General features: G+C 51.4%; 1 protein-coding gene across 6 annotated transcripts in view; it reads left to right on the top strand.

Annotated features, from left to right (window-relative positions):
• Window positions 1-21957, top strand: part of CABIN1 (calcineurin binding protein 1) — a 1968820-nt gene that overhangs the window by 1171682 nt on the left and 775181 nt on the right. For all 6 annotated transcript variants that reach the window (XM_069619890.1, XM_069619888.1, XM_069619891.1 and 3 more), the window contains one exon: window positions 19886-19999. In XM_069619890.1, coding sequence (XP_069475991.1) covers window positions 19886-19999 — 114 coding nt within the window. The remainder of the gene's footprint in view (window positions 1-19885; window positions 20000-21957) is intronic.

Genomic DNA, 21957 nt, shown 5'->3' with positions numbered 1-21957 from the left:
ATACCCCAAACCCAACAAAACACCCCCCAAAATAAAAAATACAAAAACGGGGTTTCTGGCGATGTAAAATCCGGCGATGAAAAGTACCACGACCAAAAATAAGTCGGCGAAATGCGTGTATACCTAGCCATCACCATCCCATCTTTTACGTATTAAGTGACCGCCTGACTTGCGATCCTTAAAGGAGATCACACACTTAGAGGGAGCAGAAAATTATATAAGTGGCAAAAACAGAATTAAGTGGGAAAGAATTGATGAAAATGCATTTCATCAGGATATTATTGTGCCTAATCTCGCCCATTTTGTGACACTTTTCATTGAAGAATTAGATCCACAGGACATCTTGGCCTTATTTAATGAAATCCTAACAAATACCACAGGAATATTCCATAAAGTAAACACGCAAATACCAGCGACCAAGGGGTTGGTTTAATGATGAGTAGAACAGAAACAGAAAACTTGCAGCATTAAAAAAAAGTAGTCCCTTTAAGGATAGCGATAATTAAGGCAAGAGCAGTATATAAGAAGGCCCTTGAGAAACGGAAAATTGAATTGGACCAAATAGCCTGTGAAGTGCTATTGGTGGCATCCACTAATAACAACTTTCAACAATTTTGGGATCTAGTGGCAAATGGACCATTGCACATATGACAACTAAAGGCTAATGAAACCAATGTAACTGTTAGAAAGTGGCTTGAGCCCTTCCCGACTCTCTACAAAGGCGCAGGTGAGCAAATGGCTACTGGCCATTCGCACTCCATGCTGCAAATCACGGTGAAGGAGGTGACTCAAGCAATCCTCAGTCAGGCCTATAACAGCTCCCCTGGCCCTGATGGAATACCAGCGAACCTCTTTCGGGATCTGATAGAGGTGGGGGCTCCTTTACTCACCATTTCTTTTAACACTATTTTAAATTCAGGTGGAATTCCTGCATCCTGAAATTGGCCATCCTCTTTCCCATATTCAAAAAGAGATAGTCTGATGGCCAATAGGCCAATATCACTTCTGGATACTTACTTCAAGATATTTGGGTGGGCAATACTGGTGAGATTGGAACAGCGGGTATACTCGCAAAATGTTTTGGCTGACATAGACTTGGGTTTTCGGCCAGGCCTAGGGACGTGAGAACAAGTCCTGAACCTGTATTTACTGGCCGCATATTCCATCCATATTAAAAGAGAGCTAATATACTTGGCATTTATGGACCTGAGCACGGCTTTCAACAAAGTGAATAGGGTAAAACTTTGTAACCTACTCAGGTCCCTCGATTGCCCTGCGAATCTAATTAGTCTATTGGTGGAAATATATTAGAAAAATCAAGCTTGTGTCAGAAGTGGTGCACAGGGCTATTGTACCCAATATGTTCCCCATAGTTTCTGGAGTTCTCCAGGCCCGTCTTCTATCACCACTATTATTTTCATTACATATACATGGATTATATGATGCATTGTTGGAAACACACTCTGTCTTTATTAGGCTAGGGATGAGAGTTCTACTCGTCCAGGCCCATGCAGACGATACAGTGTTAATCGCCCGTACATCAAAGGCCTTGCAGGAATTAACACCTACACTTGATATATGAATAGTTTGGACCTCAGGGTTAATACCGAAAAGTGGCAGTTGTGGTATGTCAAAGAGTGAAAGACTAAAATTGCCCATGATGCTAAGTAACGTGTATCATACCAAGAATCTCAGAATTTGACTACCTAGGGGTCCGCTTCAGTTCAAATTTATTGGGAGATGGCAATATATTTTTAGAAAGTGAGTAAGAATGAAACAGCTGCTAGGGGAGGTTTTCCATCATATGGCAATGTGCAAATGCCATCCATTTACTATAGAGTTTATGGCACACAAACAAAAGCAGCTATCAAACATGGTGCATCGTTATGGGGCTTTTGTAATACCGCTAATCTTCAAATAATGGAAAATAACTTTGCAAAGAAACTTTTGCATCTCCCAAGATCGGCCTCAAATTATGCTGTACATGCTGAGCTAGGCCTGAGTTTTCGGGGGGAAGATCTGGGCCTAGAACCAGCTTTGCACTGATTGAGGATTTGGTCAAACCACAAGGCAACATTTACTCTGTTCATCATCAAAGAAATGATTAACAGAAAGGGCATGTCCAAAATCCCATGGGTTCAACCCATACAAAAGTGCCTAACAGGAAGTGATGCACAAGCACTTCTTGTCATCCCCTCATTTGATGGACAGCAGCAGATCAAATATAAGGTACTTTTAGCTTCTTGTACAAAAGATGCACTTGAGACTCGAGAGCTTTCAACCAATTTTAATCGTAGATTTGTTGTTCACTCTACCCCAGACATCCTGCAAGATTACAAAAAGGTCTGGGAGCCCCTCTAGGACGAACACGGCCAAATAACCTGTTCTGCGGGAAGGTGCCCACTCGGGAGGGTCTACAACCACGTCTTAGCTCACTGTGCCTTTCACAGAGGAGAAATATCCATTTGCAGTTCAATCTTTGTCGCACCCACAAGGGCAGTCCAGCACCGAAATGCTAGGCAGCTTTCCTGTACAAGAGTACCAACAGCAACCCCAGACACATGTTTCGGCCTATTCGGGCCTCATCAGTTAGGTGAAGCTGTGCCTCTCTAAGCACAGTGAGCAAGGGGTCCACGTCTGGATTACCCCGGTAACTTAGGGTGAAACCCAAAGTTCCTAAAATGCCCAAAAAGGTCTGGGAGCCTGTCTACCAAGGACCAACACGGACAAATAACCTGCCTAGCATTTCGGTGCTCGTCTGCCCTTGTAAGTGTCGGCAAAGACGGACATGCAAATGGATATTTCTCCTCTGTGAAAGGTACAGTGAGCTAAAACGTGCTTGCAGACCCTCCCGAGTGGGCAACTTCCCATAGAACAGGTTATTTGGCCCTGTTCGTTTTCGGTAGAGGGGCTCTCAGACCTTTTTGTGTATCCTGTAAGATTATCTCACCTGGCGTCATAAGGTGTATGATGGATGTCTCATTACTACAGCACATTTTAACTGTTTATATCTAAAATCAATCGCTGCAAAATGGCAAGGCCAATATGGGGATACTAGTCGCTTATGGAATGAACCTGTAGAAGACCTGTTACATTGTGTAATGTTTTGCCCTGCCTATTTGCATGTTACAAAGAGAACTATTTCATTGATTTTAAGCCAGATGAATTCCTCACAATGCCGTCCAGCTTTATAATCTTTCAGCTAACTCGCCTTGCACTGCGTGGGCTTTTCTGCAATATCTACGATTAGAAAGAATTCTAATGTTCTATAGGGGCATCGTAAACAATCCATTTTCTTTTATCATGTTAAAGTGTATCATTAATTTTATGATGTGTGCATGTTTTATGGATGATTTTTTTCCGCAATAAACCAATTGATGTTGATGATTTCTATTACATGCGTTGGAAATGATCTCTCGTTACCCCTGTTCTCTTGAAAGGGGCCCGCTGCCCCTGGGCTCTTGCATGCCTTATACAAAAGTGTTGGGTAAATAACTAAACAGATAAGCAAAGGTGGTCGCCAAGAGCTGCCTGAGATGGGGCCAAGTAGACCATGAGGCTGCGCCCTTTCCCTGTCTCATAAATTGGTGTTCTGGAGGGCTGCTTTGAGCACCATCTCAGCGTGTGTGCCCACGCTTCAGCTCCTGCCTTGTAAGGACACATCGGGTGTTGCTTCCCCTCTTGTTTGCCCAGTGGGGGAAGACAATAGGGCGGGCCTTTGAGTTGATGCAACATAACTACAGAGTTGACTCTTACAAACTGACCCTTCCTAATGTGCCAGACATTGGGAAGGGTTAGATTGCACTTGTTGTGATAATGGGCTTACAGTCACATTCTCAACAATTACGATGCAGCCGGTGGATCTTGATTAATTTAAGGCGCAATCATATTAATACAATCCATAAAGTGGTAGAAAGCGCAGGGAAGTACTAAGCCCCTTCATTTTGCTGTTTACAGAGTTAAGTATTCACACATATCCCGTGTGCCTCAAAGGGGAAGTCTGTCTCTAGAAGGCAATGCATCCATCCTGTGCGCTCTGCCCTGGTGACCGCTCACCATTGGTGTCCTGTCCAAGTTGGCTGATATTCCCTTTCATGCTTTGCAGGCTCTGCGGGTCCTGCTTAGGCTGAGTAGTGTGGGCTCGCTTTGCTCTTATTACCAGATCCCTACCTAAATAATAAATCACAGACCAATTATGTTTATGGAAAAGTTGTAGGCCGTAGGCATTTTATAATACATAACAACAAAAATCAATACACTGCCATATGCTTTTGGGCACCTTGTGTCCAGTTTCTAAGTTGCCCAGGGCTCCTCCCGAGTCCTTGTTACCCCTCGGCCTTCGTTCCTGGGCACATGCTGCAACACCTGAGCGGATGCTATTCGCGCCCGTTCAGGTCCCCCCCCAAAAGCACTCTACCTACAGCCCCGTTCCTGGAGTGCCCTAAAAATGTTGTTGAAAAAAGCCCCCATCCCCTTGCTTGATAGGTGCACCCCATCCTGGTGAAACATTTCCGGATTGTTCTGGTGTAGGCCATGTTTTATGAAGTGTAGCCCTGTGCTCTTGCAGTACTTTTCCACTGATTTATTTAATTTCTTTCTGGCTATTTCGATTGCGTGCCTCCTATGTGCCCCGTACCAGACCCTTCTTGGTATTATTTCCGACATGAAAATCTTGGTTTTCCACCAACTGTGGGCTATGCTATGTAGCGACTCGCAAATGTTCCTCTGTAACTTACCCCTATTTGTGCTCACCAGGTCGTTCCCCCCCCCCGAGGTGTATAACCAGGTACTCGAGGGGGTGGCTGTCGGAACTGAAACCTATCCGGTCCGACAGCCTGTCGTGAATGTCCTCAGCCTGTCCGACAGCCTGTCGTGAATGTCCTCCCAGTGCATCCCCAGGAGGCCCCACCAGGATGTAATTGTGTTTTTGAAATGTAGTCCTTGCTTCACTTCCTCCAGCCACCTGCCTGCCCGGGTCACGAAAGAGTGCCCCACTATCCATGCCGATTTGTAGGGTCCAGCCTCTATGGAAACGGGGGAGATAAGCGTTTATATCAGTTCCTCCCTTATGTTTTTTTAAAAACATTGCGACTTCCACCCCCCAATCCTTTTCGCTCCCTTTGCTCCCAGGCCCCATGCAGAGCTTGACGCCCCTATCCTGAATGAGTGTGTTCCAAATTCGGCTAGATCCCATCCATCCTGCTTTGGCCACCGCCTGTTTTAATACCGCCTGAAACTGGTACCTGCTGAGTGCACTGCCGTCCCTATGTATTAATAGCTGCCCGTCGACCTCTGGTCGGAGATCTTGGAATTCTTGAGTGATGCATCTGGGACAGTGGTCCTTCTCTTTGATGCAATTGAGGTCTATTGCTCTCCCCTTCCCCGTTTGGTCTGTTTTAGATTTCCTTAACATTATAGACATCCCCTTGCTTCCCATACTAATATCCCTCCTTGCCAGGCCGTCTCCTGCCACCGTATTACTGGCCACCAGCTCCCCTACCCTGAAAGCCCCATAATATGCCAGCGCGAATGCTGCCCTGAACAGCGCAGTTTCGTACGTGCTGCTGCATGTACCTCGCAACACTTTTAACAGAATTATTAACTTCCCAAAGTTCACTGGCCTTCTGCTATCTGGTTTCTTCCCCTCTAATTAAGCCCATCCTCTCATAGCATATTTTATTCTAGCACTGTCGGTTGGATCCGGTATGCCCGCCACTTTTGTGGTATATGCCACCGCCGCTAGGTGTGCTGCCGCCCAGCTTTTCTTTCTCCCTTTGGCAAATGCCCCTTCCAGAAATTCACACATTTTTTCGGTTGAAATTTTTCCCACATCTTGCACTCCTGCTTCCACCAACACATCTTTTACATGCTTTTCGTACTGCTTACCCGTTTTGTACGTTAGGGCATTCCTGGTCAGTTTGTCAATGACCCGTTCCGTTCTCCGTGTTTCTCCCACTTCTTTAGAGTCAACGTTGTTGCCAAACGTTCTTTTCTTTCCAGTGCTTTCAACGGGACCCATGCCTTCTGCGGCATGGGCGTTCTTTCCCTGTCGGCGTCCGGTCTCAGCTCCCTGAATCTCTCCCACTGAAAGCGAGAGATTGCATCAGCCACCACGTTTGCTTCCCCAGCGATGTGCCTCGCCCTTATGCATGTATTCATTTTTAGGCTTTCCAGGGTGATTGCCCGCATTAATTCCAACACTATTGGGCATGACGCACTCCCTTTATTTAACACGTGCACCACCGCCATGTTATCCGACCATACTGCCAACTCCTTGTTTCCTCGCTATTCCCCCCATGCGCACAACGCGACCCAGATTGGGAAGAGTTCCAGCAGCGTTATGTTTTTTGTCCATTCCGCCACGTGCCATATTTTTGGCCATGTGCCTGCACACCACTGTCTCCCCAGTATTGCGCCAAAACCAAGGCCACCTGCTGCATCAGTGAACACCACCCTTTTCCCTTCCTCGTTTATGGGTGAGCGCCATATCACTGACCCATTGAAATACCTCAGGAATTCTGCCCACACTTCCAGATCTCTCTTGATTCCTCCCCCTAACCTGACTCTGTGGTGCCCCATTGGAGCCCCTCTTGTTTTCAGCTCAATGCTTCTCTGGAACACCTTCCCCTGTGGTATGACTCTCCCTGCAAAGTTCAGCTTTCCTGCCAGCGCTTGCAATTCTCTCACTGTCACTTTGTTTCTTCCCTGTAGTTCCTTTATTGTCTTCAGTAGATCTGTTACCTTGTCATCCGGGATCCGGCACACCCCCAGGCTTGAGTCAATTTCTATTCCTAGTAATTGGATAATCTGCGTTGGGCCCATTGTTTTCTCCCCGCCAGCGAAAAACCCCACTCGCTTGTTATCTCCACAAATTTATCCAGGGTTGCCTTGCATAGCTTTGAACCTTTGGGCCCTACGAATACAAAGTCATCCAGGTAATGTACCATCCTGGCCTCCCTCATCTCTTCTGTGACTGCCCATTGTAAAAATGAACTTACCCTCTCAAGATATGCACATGAGATGGCGCTCCCCATAGGGAGACATTTGTCGAAGTATTCCCCCTCCCAATGCATACACAACCACCTCTGAGATCTGCTGTTGACTGGCAACTGCCAGAATTCTGATTTAATGTCTGTTTTTGCCATCCATGCCCCTTTTCCTGCCTTCCTGACTAGTTCTACCGCCTCCTCGAAGTCTGAGTATGATACTGTTGCATCGCTCTGTGCAATGCCGTCATTCACCGAGGCCCCCGGGGGGTATGATAGGTGGTGGATCAGCCTGTATTCCCCTTCTTCCTTTTTTGGCACCAACCCCAGTGGAGAGCATATAAATTCTTCAAATGGTAAGGCTGTAAAAGGTCCCTCCACCCTACCCAGTTCTACCTCTTTTTGGATTTTATTGGTCACTATATCCCTGTTCTCGGTAGCAGACTTCAGGTTTCTGGGAATGTCCTGCGCTCCTTGCCCGGTAAACGGGATGTTAAAACCTTCTCTAAAACCTTGCCTGATCACATTTGCTGCTTTTTGGTCTGGGTATTTCTGGAGCCACCCTTCCATCCTCTCAATTTTTACTGGTGTGGCTCCCTTTTCGTCCCAGCTCTTAGTTTCGCTTCTCATCGCTCCTGCCGCTTGGAGCTGCGGCCCTTGTGCACTTGGAGCTGCTGTGGTCACCCTTACATCTCTCGCACTTGTGGCTGAACTTGCACTTCCATCCCCAGCTACAGGGTACTCCCTTCTCAAAATTCCGACATTGCCCTGGTTCTGCCCGCGTTGCCCCCGTGCTCCCACTGCCTCCCCCCTGCGTGGTTGGGGGCAGGCTGCTCTGCCACCCTCTCTGTGACCCATAGTTCCTGCTCCGAAAATGTTGGTCTCTATTTCTGTCATAGCTGTGTTCATATCTCCTGTTATTGTATCTATAATCAGGTTTGTACTCATTCTGCCAATACTGCCTTCTCTGCTGCCCTCCTGCGCTTCGCTCCTGGGAATCCCATTTCTCCTTCAGTACATTAAATATGTAGAGATTAAAATTATCCTCATCCCATCCCATATCCGGAAAGCAGTCCATCTCCTTTCTGAACTCGTGATCATACTCCTGCCATGCGTCTCCCCCGAATGCCGCGTGTACTTTCAGCACCCTCTGCTGATACGCAACTTCTCCAGCATGGGGTCTGGCATGGATTCACATGCTCATGAATATTCCCCGTCGTCCGGCTGGGAATCCTCAGTAAAGAAAAAATCAGTATCAGTTTTGTTTCTGTCTTTCTTAGTAGTAACCAATCACTGATCTCTGGGTCAAACTGCCCCCAGCCAATGACTGCCCTCTCCCTAAGCCCCGCCCCTGGCAGCCATCCTCAGATTTTTGCCACACGTTCAAGTGTTGGGAGTCCTCGTGCTTAGCTCTCGAGTTTTTTGCTGTGTTTTCACACTTTTTCGGGAGATTTTCTCATTTTTCGGTTTAATCGAGCCTCAAGCTCCACCGTTTCTACTTCCGATAACGGGAACCCGTTGCGGAATTCTTCTACGCCCCTCAAGGGTGAAGTTTTCGTTGAGTTTACGCTTCTTGGAGGATTCCGGAAGATCTGCGGCCTACCTCAACGGACATGGACAAGGGAAGCTCGATGCCCGGATCCAAGCTGTTCAGGTGCTGCCCTGGATGCGGATTACAAAATGTTTTCAAGGAGGATGAGCATTCGCAATGTCTCTACTGCCTTCATGAGGACAAGACGCACGTGGAGAAGGACTGTGCGTTCTGCAAGAACCTTTCGGAAACGTACCAAACAAGATTGTCGTTCCCACCTCGCTGCCTGGCTGGAGAAGGGCACAGCAGGTAAGAAGGCGAAGAAAAAGTCTGAGTGGGCTTCTAAGACCTGTGAGGGCGCCCTGGCGACGGGGGCCCAACAAAAGGCCAAGCACCGCGAGTCCGCGGGCACCGGGAGCGCCGAAAGGTCGGGCTCTTCGGCTGCCAGGCAGGGCGCGACTTCCCCGGCATGTTCAACCACGAGCCAGCGCTCTGGTTCGGGGAAGAGGAAGTCCGAGAACCCGGGTAAGCTGCTGGAGCGGCCCCGGTCGATCTCGAAGGGACCCGAGGGGGAGCGAGGCGCTCACCCTCCCCCCAAGGCGAAGGCCCAGGACGCACCTAAGGTGGTGAGAGCTTTGATCCAGCCAGCAAAGGCCTCTATCGAAGTGGTCGCTGCGACCCTGGCGAAGCCGGCTGAGACTACGCCAGTGGAAACGGCCTCTGGGCCCAGAGTATCCCTGCCACCGCGGAGGGAATCCTCTTTCCAGCCCATCGTTAAGACCCCCGTGAAGACCCCATCGGAAAAAGAGGGGGGGGGGCCAGTGGCCATTACAGACTCGGAATCAGCCTCTTAGGAGGTTCCCGCTAATGTGATCGAAGATAGCGACGATAGCGACGAAGAGGGCCCAGTGGGGCAGCCATCCCGTCCGTCGCAGCCATTACCCGAGCCCCAGGATAGCTCGGCGGCCATTTTGTTGGCAATCCAATCCTTATGTACTGAGATAAGGACGAGGTTACCACGGACCCCGACGGAGGATCCAGAACCAGGCCCGTCGGGAAGCCCTCCAAACAAGCAGAGGAGAGTCCAGCCCGCTCATCCCTTCGTGCCCGCGAGGCCTGTGGACCCCTCATCCCCCTCACCGGACCCTAGAGAGGATACGGCGACGGATACAGCGACGGGACGGACGACGACGGCGGCGATGACACAACGGGCATCCCGTCTTCACCCCCCCTCGGGCTTTTCCACCCGACGAAATTGGCTCCTTTCACGCCATGATAGCCAGGGCATCCGAGCTCTTCCAGCTCTGCCCTGAGGAACAGAAAAAGGAAGGGTTTCTTTACCAAAGTCGAGAGGCCAAGAGAAAGACGGTCCTCGCAGTGCCATTGCTCGACGACATCTGGGATGAGAGGCGGGCTATCCTTAAGAACCCTTCAACGATACCCAGAGGGACAGGTACGAGAAGAAGTACCGAGTCCCCGATGCCGCCCCCTTGTGCCCCAGGGCCCAGCCCACGCCGGACTCTGTCGTCTCGGCAGCGGCCAAGAAGAAAGCAGCGGGTGCGGCGGCTTCAACTTCCACTTCCCCGCCGGACAGCGAGGGCAAGAAGTTGGACTCCATGAGACGACGAGTCATCTCGTCGTCGGCGGCGACGACGATTAAGGCGGCCAATGCCTTAGCGATCGTGGCCCGCTACGACAGGAAGCTTTGGTTCAAGATAGCTCCCCTGCTAGACTTCCTACCGGACGACAAGAGGGCGGAGGCCCTACAAATTCTGCAGGAAGGAGAGGAGGCATCGGATCACGCCATAACGGTGGCAACGGACATTGCCGATACCGGATTTCGCCAACTGGGCAACGGGGTTTTCCTCCGACAACAAGGATGGCTCAAGGTGACAGACTTTCGCCAGGACGTCCAGACCAGAGTGTTGGATATGCCGTTCGATGGCAACAACCTTTTTGGGAAGACGGTGGACGAGTCGCTCCAGGCCATCAAGACCGACTCGGAGACGGCCCGGGCCCTAGGGGTATTTCAACTACGACGGCCCTTTCGGAGCTCCGGAGGCAGACAGGGTGCCTCCAAGGGATCCAACGGTGGCTCTTCTACATACCGTCAGGCGTCCCGCTCCTCGTCCCAGGAGGCCTACAGAGGTCGCGGCAAGCAAGGGGGATCCCGTTGTCGTCGTCAAGGAGGCCAAGGCGGCAAGGCCTCCTCCAAGCAAGTCTGAACCGGCCGTGGTGTCGGGCCCCCACCGAAGCACCCCGGTGGGAGGCCGGCTGACGAAGTTCGTCAGCGTGTGGGAGTCCATCTCCACCGACCGTCGGGTGCTGGACACCCTGGCCAACGGGCACTCGCTGGAATTCCAAAAGAAGTGTCCTTGCATTCCTCCCGTGGCCAGGAAGGAGAATCACGTCCTTCAACTGCTGTTGGAGGTAAGGGCGATACTCAAGAAAGGTGCCATCGAGCTCGTCCCCAGGAGGCTCCGGGGCTCCGGAGTGTACTCAAGGTACTTCCTCGTCAGAAAGAAGAAGACAGGCGGTTGGCGCCCCATCCTGGACCTGCGTCGGTTAAACAAGTACATCAAGGCGCAGAAATTCAGGATGGTCACCCTCCAGCACGTGCTGGGACAGCTGGAGAAGGGCGACTTCCTATCGTCGTTGGACCTGGAGGATGCTTACTTCCACATCCCCATTCTAAAAGGGCACAGAAAGTTTCTCAGGTTTGTGGTTCAGGGATGCCACTACCAATTCAGAGCCCTGCCGTTCGGATTAAAGTCGGCACCCAGGGTATTCACCAAGTGCCTGGCACCAGTGGCAGCGCGGCTGCGCCTGCAGGGGATCCACGTCTACCCCTACCTGGATGACTGGCTAGTCCGGGCAAGGACAAGAGAACTCGCGGTCGAACACACAGCAAGGACCGTCCGGCTGCTCACGGAACTGGGATTCGCCATCAACTACCCCAAATCCCACCTGATTCCGTCGCAAGTAGCACTGTTTCTGGGAGCGAAGCTCGATACAGTGGGGCAATTGGCCTGCCCGTTGGAGGAGAGGACGAAGGCCATTCTGGGCAAGGTGCGGCGCCTGCTAGCCACGGACGTGGCCAGGGTGAGGTCCATCAAGTCCCTCCTTGGGATGATGTCCTCATGCATCTACTTTGTACCCCTTTACAGACTTCGGATGCATCCGCTACAGGAGTTCCTCGACGCCCGCTGGTTTCAGGCGACAGGCTGCTTCGAAGACAGGATCCCTCTCGACGAGGAGTTCCGCCGGGCGATCCTATGGTGGGGTACCCGTGCGCACCTCACTACAGGCACGGACTTTCACACCCTGGCGTTTCAGGAGACAGTGACGACGGACGCCTCTCTGGAGGGTTGGGGGGCCCACACCGGAGATCTCCACGCAAGAGGCCTTTGGCTCCCGGAGGAGAGGTCTCTCCACATCAACATTCTGGAGCTTCGAGCAGTGTTCTGGGCGCTCAAGTCGTTCCTTCCGTCCCTCAAGGACAAAGTGGTGAGGATTTTCACCGACAACACCACCACAATGTTCTACATTCGGAAGCAGGGAGGCACCAGATCCCCAGCCCTATCCAAGGAGGCCCAGGATCTGTGGCACTGGGCCGTCGCCCAGGGGATATTTCTGGTTCCCTTCCACTTGGCAGGAATAAAAAACACCATCGCCGACTCACTCAGCAGGGAGCTGCGCTCGTGCCATCGGCTCTTTCGACGATGGGGCAAACCCCGGATCGACCTTTTCGCGACGGCAACGAACTCCAAGTGCCAGAGGTTCCCCAGTAGGTTCCCGCAGCCGAGGAGCATGGGCGATGCTTTCTCGTTCCCTTGGGACGGCCTGTTTCTATACGCGTTCCCTCCGTTGCTGCTCCGTCTCATCAACCAGCTCAAGAAGTCCAGGTGCAGAATGATCCTTGTCGCACCGGCGTGGCCGAGGCAGATCTGGTTCCCGGACCTTCTGGACTTGTCAACGTCCCCACCAGTCAAGCTGCCGGCGGACGCGGATCTTCTCGCCAGAGAAGGAGGCGCCATTCTTCATCACGACCCGGAGTCGCTGAACTTGCAGGCCTGGCTCCTGCAGCACTAGAGTTTGGAGGGTACGATATCCCGGCTGACTGCAGAGAGGTTCTTGCAAAAGCCAGGGCGTCCTCAACTCTCAAGTGTTACGGTCATAAGTGGAAGAGGTTCTCTGTCTGGTGCCATGCACAGAAGATTAACCCTCTGCGGATTACGGCCCCTCAAGTATTGCCGTACCTACTGTCGCTGGCCAAAGCTGGACTGGCTCACGCCTCCATCAAAATACATCTGGCTGCCATCTCCCGATATACCAGGACTACGGGACGGGCGTCCTTGTGGTCTCATCGCCTGGTGAAGGAATTTATGAATGACTATTCCGATCGTTCCCGCCGGTGAAGGCTCCTGCCCCGGTGTGGGAGCTTAATGTGGTGCTGACCAGGCTCATGGGGGCCCCATTCGAGCCTATGTATTTGGCGCCTTTGAAGTTCTGTCATGGAAGACAGCGTTCCTCGTGGCCATCACCTCCGCACGACGAGTGGGAGAGATCCAGGCCCTATCTGTCAAGCCTCCATACTTGACTTTTCATGACACGAGGGTGGTGCTGAGGACGCACCCCTCCTTCATGCCCAAGGTGCCGTTGGACTTCCACCTCAACGAGCCCTTGGTGTTACCAGTTTTCTTCCCGTCGCCTTCGACACCGGCCGAGAGGACTTTGCACTCGCTGGATGTAGCTAGTGTTACGCTCACCTGGCTCCCACGGGGGCGTCGATCTGAACTGGCCAGCTGTTGTTTCCACCAGAGAGACGCGTAGTGCTGAGATGATGGACAGGACTGGCCCACCCAGCTTAGTTTGTTTGACTCGTAGGAATATCCTTCTGTAATGGAGAAAGGGAATTAACCACCTGTGGAGTTCGAGCGCTAACCCCACCTTCCCCTCTCCCGTAGTTCTTCCCACAGGTCGCTTTTGGATTCCCTCTATGCTCTCACCTGATGGTTTGGAAAGATGAGCTCTCCATCCTGCTTCGAGCGCAGGGCGCGTAGATGACCAGTTTCTTCACTGGCGTGGAGGAGTTGGGGAGTTCCAGAACGGTATTGACTCAAAGAATGCCGGCGAGACGCCGTAAGTCTGTAGTTCGTAAGAGTTCAAAAAACGTCTGACCTTTACTCTGTCCAATTCCTTTTAGGTTGCTGAATTGCCCTTATGAAGAGTTCCACGTGGCAACCGGTAAGATGCAGGTAAGGGTTTATATTATCCGGCTCAGTTCGATAAAATGGTGTCAATGTATAACATGTGGCTTTTCCCCCATTCAGGCGCTGATGTGGTATGAGGTCTTGGGGATTGATGCCTCCAGCGGTAAAACCAGGTAAGTCTATTGGGAAAAAATCGGTTTCCCCTTATTGCGCCTTGCTGTTCTGTTGTTTCCCCATAGGGGCCGGGGCACGGCGGAGGTGCAGCGGAGGCTGCGCCGACCCGAAATGAGGTAAGTACCCCCTGTGGTAAATCAGGTAAGTTTTGGGGGGTAGCTTGTACAGTCTTAGAGTAGCCCCTTGGCTCACCTTGCTGTTTTTGTCTCCTTAGGTGTCGGAGAGCGGCCGCGAGATGGAGAAGAGCGTGATGGAATGCTGAAATGCTGCAAGGCAGGTGAGTACAGCGCGGCGCTGCAGGATGCAAAGTAAGGCGTTTTTAAAGACCTCTTCTCCAGCTCCGTGGCGTGATGGGTCAGGATTCAGGTAAGGATTAAAGGTAAAACTCCTGTTCTGACCTTTCCTCCTTCTTTCTTCTTGTTTCCAGGAGCTCCGGACTCGAGGCGGGCGTGGCTGAAGACTGGAAGCTGCTGCAGGCACGGTGAGCGTTACGCTGCTGGATGCAGAATAACGCGAAGCGTGTGCTGCTGTCTGGGCGTGGTTTAAATCGCCTTGGAAGTAGTCCCAGGTAAGTATTCTTCCACAGCCCCACCCGAGTAAAAAGTAGTCCCTTAGGTAAAATAGTCCCTCCTAAGCCTCATTTGGCTTGTGGCTTCTTGCAGCATGGTCTGCATCAGGTAAGTTTGCAGCATGGTCTGCATCAGGTAGGTTTTCTACTATGAGCCTGGCGCCCATGGCGCCAGGACTGACTCTATTCTTATGAGCCTGGCGCCATAGGCGCCGACTGCACCCAAACAGCCCCTAGCTGGGGTTTTTGGGCTTGCTCCAAATGGCATGATGCCTGCTTCTGGGGTTGCTGGGCCTGGTCTGGTTTCCCGGGGGCAGGCATCATGACAGCTAGAGCACAGAAGTTCTATGTGGACCGCACAAAGAGTTTTCGGAAGACGCCACAGCTGTTTGTGAACTTTGGGTCTGTGAATCAAGGGAAGGCTCTCTCGAAGACTTCCATTTCCAGATGGCTCTCCGGCTGCATCATACACTGTCACCGGTTGTCAAACTGACCGCTGCCTGGCCGTCCGAGAGCCCATTCGACCAGAGCGATCGCTGCTACCACGGCGTTCCTGTCTGGTGTGCCCCTGCTGGACATCTGCAGGGCTGCTACGTGGAGGTCGATGCACACCTTCACAAGATTCTACTGCGTCGATCGGGACTCCAGGGTCGGCCAAGCAGTGCTGCGCAACCTGTTCGCCTAAGGTGAGCCTGGTGAGGAGGTTATAATTGCTTAATGTTGAGTTTTGGATGTAATGCTTAATGTTGAGCCTTGCCACCTCCTGTGGTTGTGCATGTGTGTAATGCTATGTATTCTTATATGCATGAGCATGTGAATCCATGCCAGACCCCATGCTGGAGAAGGAACAAGTTACTTACCTGTAACTGTTGTTCTCCAGCATGGGTCTGGCATGGATTCACATGCTCATGAATATTCCCCGTCGTCAGGCTGGGAGTCCTCGGTAAAGAAAAAATCGGTATCAGTTTCGTTTCTGATCTGTCTTTCTTAGTAGTAACCAATCACTGATCTCTGGGTCATACTGCCCCCAGCCAATGACTGCCCTCTCCCTAAACCCCGCCCCTGGCAGCCATCCTCAGATTTGGTAGCACGCAAAGTGGTAGTATGACCAAGTGAGGAGCCGCAGAGGGTAAGGCGGGAGGGTTCGCATGTGAATCCATGCCAGACCCATGCTGGAGAACAACAGTTACAGGTAAGTAACTTGTTCCTAACACTACCCCGTCTTCTGGGAATTTCTGTAATATAATTGTAGACATTATATTAAAGGCCACCATGCAGTTGTCAAAATACCTTACTACTTGCCCCCTTTTTAGTAGGCTTTTCTCATCATCCTTAATGTCATCCAGTGCCACATTCATCCCCCTCTTTTGACAATCTAGCAATGTGTAAATATCAATTAATTCCTTTCTCCATATTTTCTCCTTTACTTTGTCATTTATATACCAAGCCATTGCCTTCATTGACCTGCCCTGTGCATCTTTACCCATGGTTGGTCTGCCATATTTCGTCATGATTGGTCCAACCTCCGTTGCTGCCACTGGTGGAACCGCCCCCAGCGGCGGGTCCCCCGCCACTGGTGCCGCTGGTGTCCCTGTTGGCACCACCGGTTGTGGGTTGGGCCCTTGCGGTGCCCCTCCTGTGTTTGGCTCTACTGGTGCCCCTTGTGGTGCCGGGACCGGGGTTTCCCTTGGTTATGCCCCTACCCCCCTTGCCCCTCTCGGTTTCTCCCTGCTCACCACCCCTCTCCATTTTACCCAAGCCGTTAAGTGATCCCTTACTTCGTCATCACTGCTTTCCCCCTCAGTTGAAGAATTCCCCGCTGCTCCTCCCTGGATCCCGTATTACTTCTGTTCTTCTTGCCATTGGTTCTGGGCGACTTACCCGAAATCGTGACGCAATTTTTTAAACATTTTTACAATTTTATTCCCCACATCATTATCCACAGTACCTTTGTTTTTCTCTTTTCTTTTCCTCTTCTTGGTAGGTGCCTCTGTCTGTTCCTCCGATCTCCTTGGCTCCTCTCTCCCCCTCTTCTGTCCTTGCGGCACCTCGTCTTCTCCTTCGCTGCTGCTAGGCTCTATGAACAGCAAGGGTGACATTGCCTTTGCCCTTTCTTCCTTCTGCATGATCTCCAGCACCCATTGTGCCCCATGTTCCTTCTCTGCCTTCTTTGCCCATTCTGTGAATTCTTGTGCACTTTTTGCTCTTCCTTCCACCATCGTTCTCATCTGAATTCCTTCTTTCCGCAGGATTGACCCTGGCTGCTCCTCCAACCGCTTCCTCGTTCTCCGCCAGCGAGCTGTCAGCCCCGCCTTCCTGCTCCTGCACGCTGTGCACCCTCTGCTTCTCCTGATCTTCTTCTACCTATCTTTTTCCCCACCTCCTGTCTCGCCTGCCCCCGGCGAAGGAGCTCTGTTCACTTGTGTCCTCGGGGTCTGGCGTACTGCCACGTCTCCTTATCTGTCCTCTGGCTGGTACCTCCACGTCGCTCCCGTCCTCCTCTGGCCCTTTTTACGCTGCTCCGGCACGGGTGGGCGAACTCATAGCCGCTGCACTTAGCCAAAGTGAGAGAATGTGAAAAAGGCGTGAGCCTGCAAGAGCAAACGTTTTTCCTTCCACTTGTCCAGGCACTAAGAGCTTACCCGAGAGAGGTGAGCTCTTTACCTGGTTTGTGCCGCCTCTCCTTTCCTGGCTTACTTATACCCCCCAGACCTTTTGTTCCTTCTTGGGGGCCGGGTTTTCCCCCTGGCCCCTTGCTGTTATATTTCGCACTTTCCCCAGGTGCGGTTTCCTGCCCTTTCGTGGGCTTTTGTTTCTTGTGGCGCAATTCGGACGCCCCTCCCTACTGCTTTTGCGCCGTTTCCCCCCACCCCGCGCCTAAACTCCCAGGCCCTCCATCGGCCTGCATTTCATGCGGCCCGGGGCCTGGGGCAGTTTGCAGGTGGTGATTTAAACTATACAGTGGGCCCGTCGAAAGGGTGGCCACCTAGTGGGGGAATATGTGAAGTGGATACAGCTGAAGGCCATGGCTAATGGCCCGTAAAAAACGATGTATAAAAAACCACCTTCACATTCGCTGAAAAAACCTTAGTTAAGGTGCAGTTCAGTTGCGCAGATTTAACGCAACAAAACCCCTAGAAATTCAGTGGATGTGGGAAGTCATGAACAGCCTAACGCTTCGCGTTACCGTTGCAAAGCCCATGAGCCCATGCATATTAGAAGAGAAGGGATTTACAATGACATACAAAATGCATTATAGGGGACATGGCATTATGAGGGACTTCAACAGGAGCGTGCCGAGTTAAGGTTTTTTCAGTGTGTATATATATATAATATATATATATATATATATATATAATGGCACATTAGCACAATCGCGCATTAGAACATATGACAATCTTGCATTCTGTTTTTAAGTCATGTTGTAATACACATTTAGAATTGTGTCCACATAGAGTATAAACTATAATGCTCAATTGACAAAAGTTCTTGTTCACAAGTAACAAAAGGCATTTTTTTTGTATAATTATCGAAAATGTGTTATAGTTCAATATAGGCCAAATAAATGTGTCTCTTTCCCTGAACAGCCAAATAATGTCTCTTTGCCTGGAACATCCAAATAATATGTCCCATTGCCTGGAACAGCCAACAAGTGTTTTGACCTCTGGGGTGTTTCTTATGGTCAATTGGGTCAGTCCTCTCATAGGGGGTGCCTTAAGTTCCACGAGGACTAATGGATCAATTATTTAATTCTTAATTAATCCAGTCTTAATTGGCGAGATCTCTTGTTTCTCTTATAGTCCCGTTGAATTAGGTGGCTTAATCTTCAGGGAGGGAAACGGCCCGGGGTAGTTGCGCGGGGATGATCATATCCTCACTAAGTGTAGAGAAACATGCAACCCCGAAATAATATAGAGGAGAACTTGCCAGGAACAGTAGGTGTCTAGACCCTTCCCGTCCACACACAAGACACACTGGTGAATGACCTTGTCAAGTGCCAAGGTTTGTCTTCTCGGGAGAAGGCTCCCATGTCCCCTTGTGTCCGCTTTTACTGATGGGGGGCGAATGCTCCTGCAGGCTGGGTTAGGAGCACATTCCTTTTCACAGGAGTAACTCGCAGAGCGTGCAAAGTCCTCCTCCGATAACCCCAATGTGCCCCCTCACAGCACCTTGCCGAGGAGTCGGGCAACACCATGCTTGTCTGAGAAAGGCCAAGCACTTCTCTTAGTGTCGGGTCTCCAGATGGGGAGCACGCTCCTCCCTGCATCACTATGGGGGGGGGGGCGATGAGTAGTATAGAATGAGATTGGATGCTCAGGATGAGCTCAAGTCGAGAGCGGACCATCCACCCTGAGCACAGTAGCGTCTGGTTCAAGAGTGCCCCCCGCACCCCTGCCGGGAGAGTGGGTAGGGGTTGTGGGGGGGGGGGGGTGGCAGGCCCAATGTTGAAAGTACTGCAGAGCAGGATGGGACGAGGGGACATTGCGGGACCCGCTTGCTTGTTACCGAATTGTGTGAAGGTGTTAGCCTGACCAGCAAAAGTGAGACGGGAAACAGTTGAGCAAAGGTCACACGCATATGACATGACAAGGAACAATACACCCATAGTCACTGAATCCCCCAGAACACAGGTGGCCGGCCTATCCTGATGGTGGCGAGGTAAGTAAGACACCCATCTCCTGTCAGCTCAGGCACATGGTTCATTTGCCTGTAGCCTACGCTCATAGTGTCAGGTACACACTCGGTGGCAGAGCATTGTAACATGAAAAGACTGCACTACGCACACCCACAACCCGAATGATTCACGACTTGCTCACTATCACACGGTGTGCCCACAGACCTCTAGAGCGCCAGGGCTGAATGCGCGTCCGTTGGAAGCCCGCACCATTGCCTTCGGTTCTAGGCCAGGGCACCTGCTCCCTGGCACAGGGGGAGGAGAGTAACCCGTGGGAAGATGGAGGTGGGCTCGGGATGGTGGGGGGGGGGGGGTCTGTGCAAGGCAGGTGGGTCTGCGGCACTAGCACAGGTACATGGACTTGTACTCACAAGGGAGTGATTGGGCCGGGCAGTCTCACGACACATGTCGAGATTTCAATGCTGAGGTTATATTCCTTCCCTTCTGTCAGGGTTGTCAATGCACTGTATCCGGGCAGCTCGAGCACATCGAATTACCAGACTGTTTTCGTTTTCTTTAAACAACTAAGATGTAAGAAAGTGTCGGCCTACCCTCCCAGCGGGCGCCGGCTGCTGTGCATGGCGAGAGTGGGCGGGGAGGGCGCGCACACTCCAGACGAGCCCAAGCCTGGAGGCAGGCGCGGGGAGTGGTGGGGCTTTGGTTGTGGCTACATTGGCCAGCCCTCCCCGTCTCCCACACATGCTCATTTCTATCCTCCTTCTTCTTCTTCTTCCCCAGAACCTCCAGTGGGCCCGAGACGTGTTGCTAGGCAGCAGTATCCCATGGCAGCAGCTGAAGCACATGCCAGCACAGGGGCTCTTCTGCGAGAGGAACAAGACCAATTTCTTCAACGTAAGTTCTTCCCTGCGAGCTGCTGCTGACCTCCTCGCCCCTCTCCCCCACTCCCCTTCTGCTGTTTACACCTGATGATGATGTATTTCCTTCAGCTTTGAGAACTTGTGTCTAGGCGCTCGTGGCCAATGAGTGCAGCCACATGGACAGACTTTATTTAAGGAATTAGGGAGAAGAGATTGGAAGAGTGGTCATTAATGGGCATTATTGTTTTTGTCACATATATGATGTGGAGGGTGGGTGCATCTTCAGGAGACTGGGACCAGAGCAAGTTGAGAGGATGTGGGGTCTGATTACACATTCCCAGCTCGCCAGATGTTTTGGGCCACAACCCCTCAGTTGACTATTCTGGCTACGGCTGGCAGGATTAGCAGTCCAAAACGATTGGCAAGCAAAAAGTTTCAGAACATTGGGTTATGCCTTCGGGTTATTGGTGTTGTGTGGGTGTGTTACTGTTGGGTCGATGCTCTTTGCGGGGTTCCTGCAGTGCACAGGGAATGTCTGTAATGTTTTAGGAGTGAAAGTCTTGTTCAGCGAGTGCATTGTATTTTCTGCCCTGAGCAGTATTTAGGGGCGACAGAAGAATGAAGGGACTGTTCGTATTTAGGAGGCAGCAGTAGCGTTGGTGGAGTGCCATATGTTGGGGAACTCTCTGTAGTGTTCCATACTTGTCTAGTATTCTGATCCATTGGCAGTACTGTGGGGGTGGGTTGCTTGTATGTGGAAAGCGTTAGTAATGTATGTGTCCTTTTGGTAGTGTTTTGGGAACTCTGTAGTGGTTAAGGTCCTCTAATTTGTAGGCTGGACTACTGTAACAGCCTCTATCTAAATCTGCCTGCCTCCACTCTCCGCCCTCTGCAACTTATCCAGAACAGAACTGCGAGACTTGTCCTTGGCCTCAAGCCCAGGGACCGTATCTCTCCTGGACTGAAATCTCTTCACTGGCTCCCAGTGGCTGCGAGGATTAAGTTCAAAACCCTCTGCATTGTCCACAAGGCCTTCTGGGGCCTGGGGCCTAAATACCTTCAACTCTCTCTTCCTAAATATCTTCCTTCACGAGCACTTCGCTCATCCGTCTCCAACTCCCTCATGGTCAGCCGCTTCTCGAAGCAACGAGCTGGGGGTAGATCTCTCTCCGCAGCAGGGGCCTCCCTCTGGAACAGCCTTCCTGCCTCCCTGAAACTTGAGGAGAACCATCTCCGGTTCCGGAAGCACCTCAAAACCTTCCTCTTCGCTTCTGCCTTCTCTCTCCCTCTCCCCTGCTAAACCTGCTTAACTCCCCACTGAATTCTGCACTTAACCTGCATCTGGGCCACTCTCAGCGACCTCGGTCCAGGGCCCAGCCACTCTCCACCTGCACTGCCTCCCTTGGCCCCCCCTGCACCGTGGGACTGTCACTGTATCCCTACAGCCCCCTTCCCAGCACTTGCTATGCACTTACCTCGCACTTGCCACCAGCTGGCCCTTTTTATTCATTATTTATTTTACGCTACTTACCTTGTACTGCACTTTCCCCCCCACCTCCTCCCCTTGCACTTTCTCCTTTTTCCCCTTACCTCGGCACTTGCGCGATCTGAATGACACCTGGCCTAGTAGGATCGTTTGTCTGTCTTTCCCTTGTTTCCCCCCCCCCCCGCCTCGTCGCGCCTTGAAACACTTGTGTATAGGCGCGTTACAAATACCATATCATATCATAACGTTCATAGTGTTTTAATTTTTTTTATAAGCACATTTTATAGTATTGAACAGAGTCTTATTAGCAAGCACCCCGCCGCCCAATCATGATGGAAGTGCATTAACCAGGTGTAAAGCTTGTGACTACTCAGATGACGGAATAGCTATCACCCTACAAGGCTTCCCCAGATATCACCCTGTTCTATTTTCCCCATGCAACATTATAAGAGGAACCCACAGGAGAGCCCCAAGCCTGGCAGGGCACATGGTTGCGATCTCCCATT

Source organism: Ambystoma mexicanum, chromosome 10 (assembly GCF_040938575.1).
Source record: "Ambystoma mexicanum isolate Mex_15411 chromosome 10, UKY_AmexF1_1, whole genome shotgun sequence".
In the NCBI taxonomy this organism is placed as follows: domain Eukaryota; kingdom Metazoa; phylum Chordata; class Amphibia; order Caudata; family Ambystomatidae; genus Ambystoma; species Ambystoma mexicanum.
This window is presented reverse-complemented; position numbering and strand designations above follow the sequence as displayed.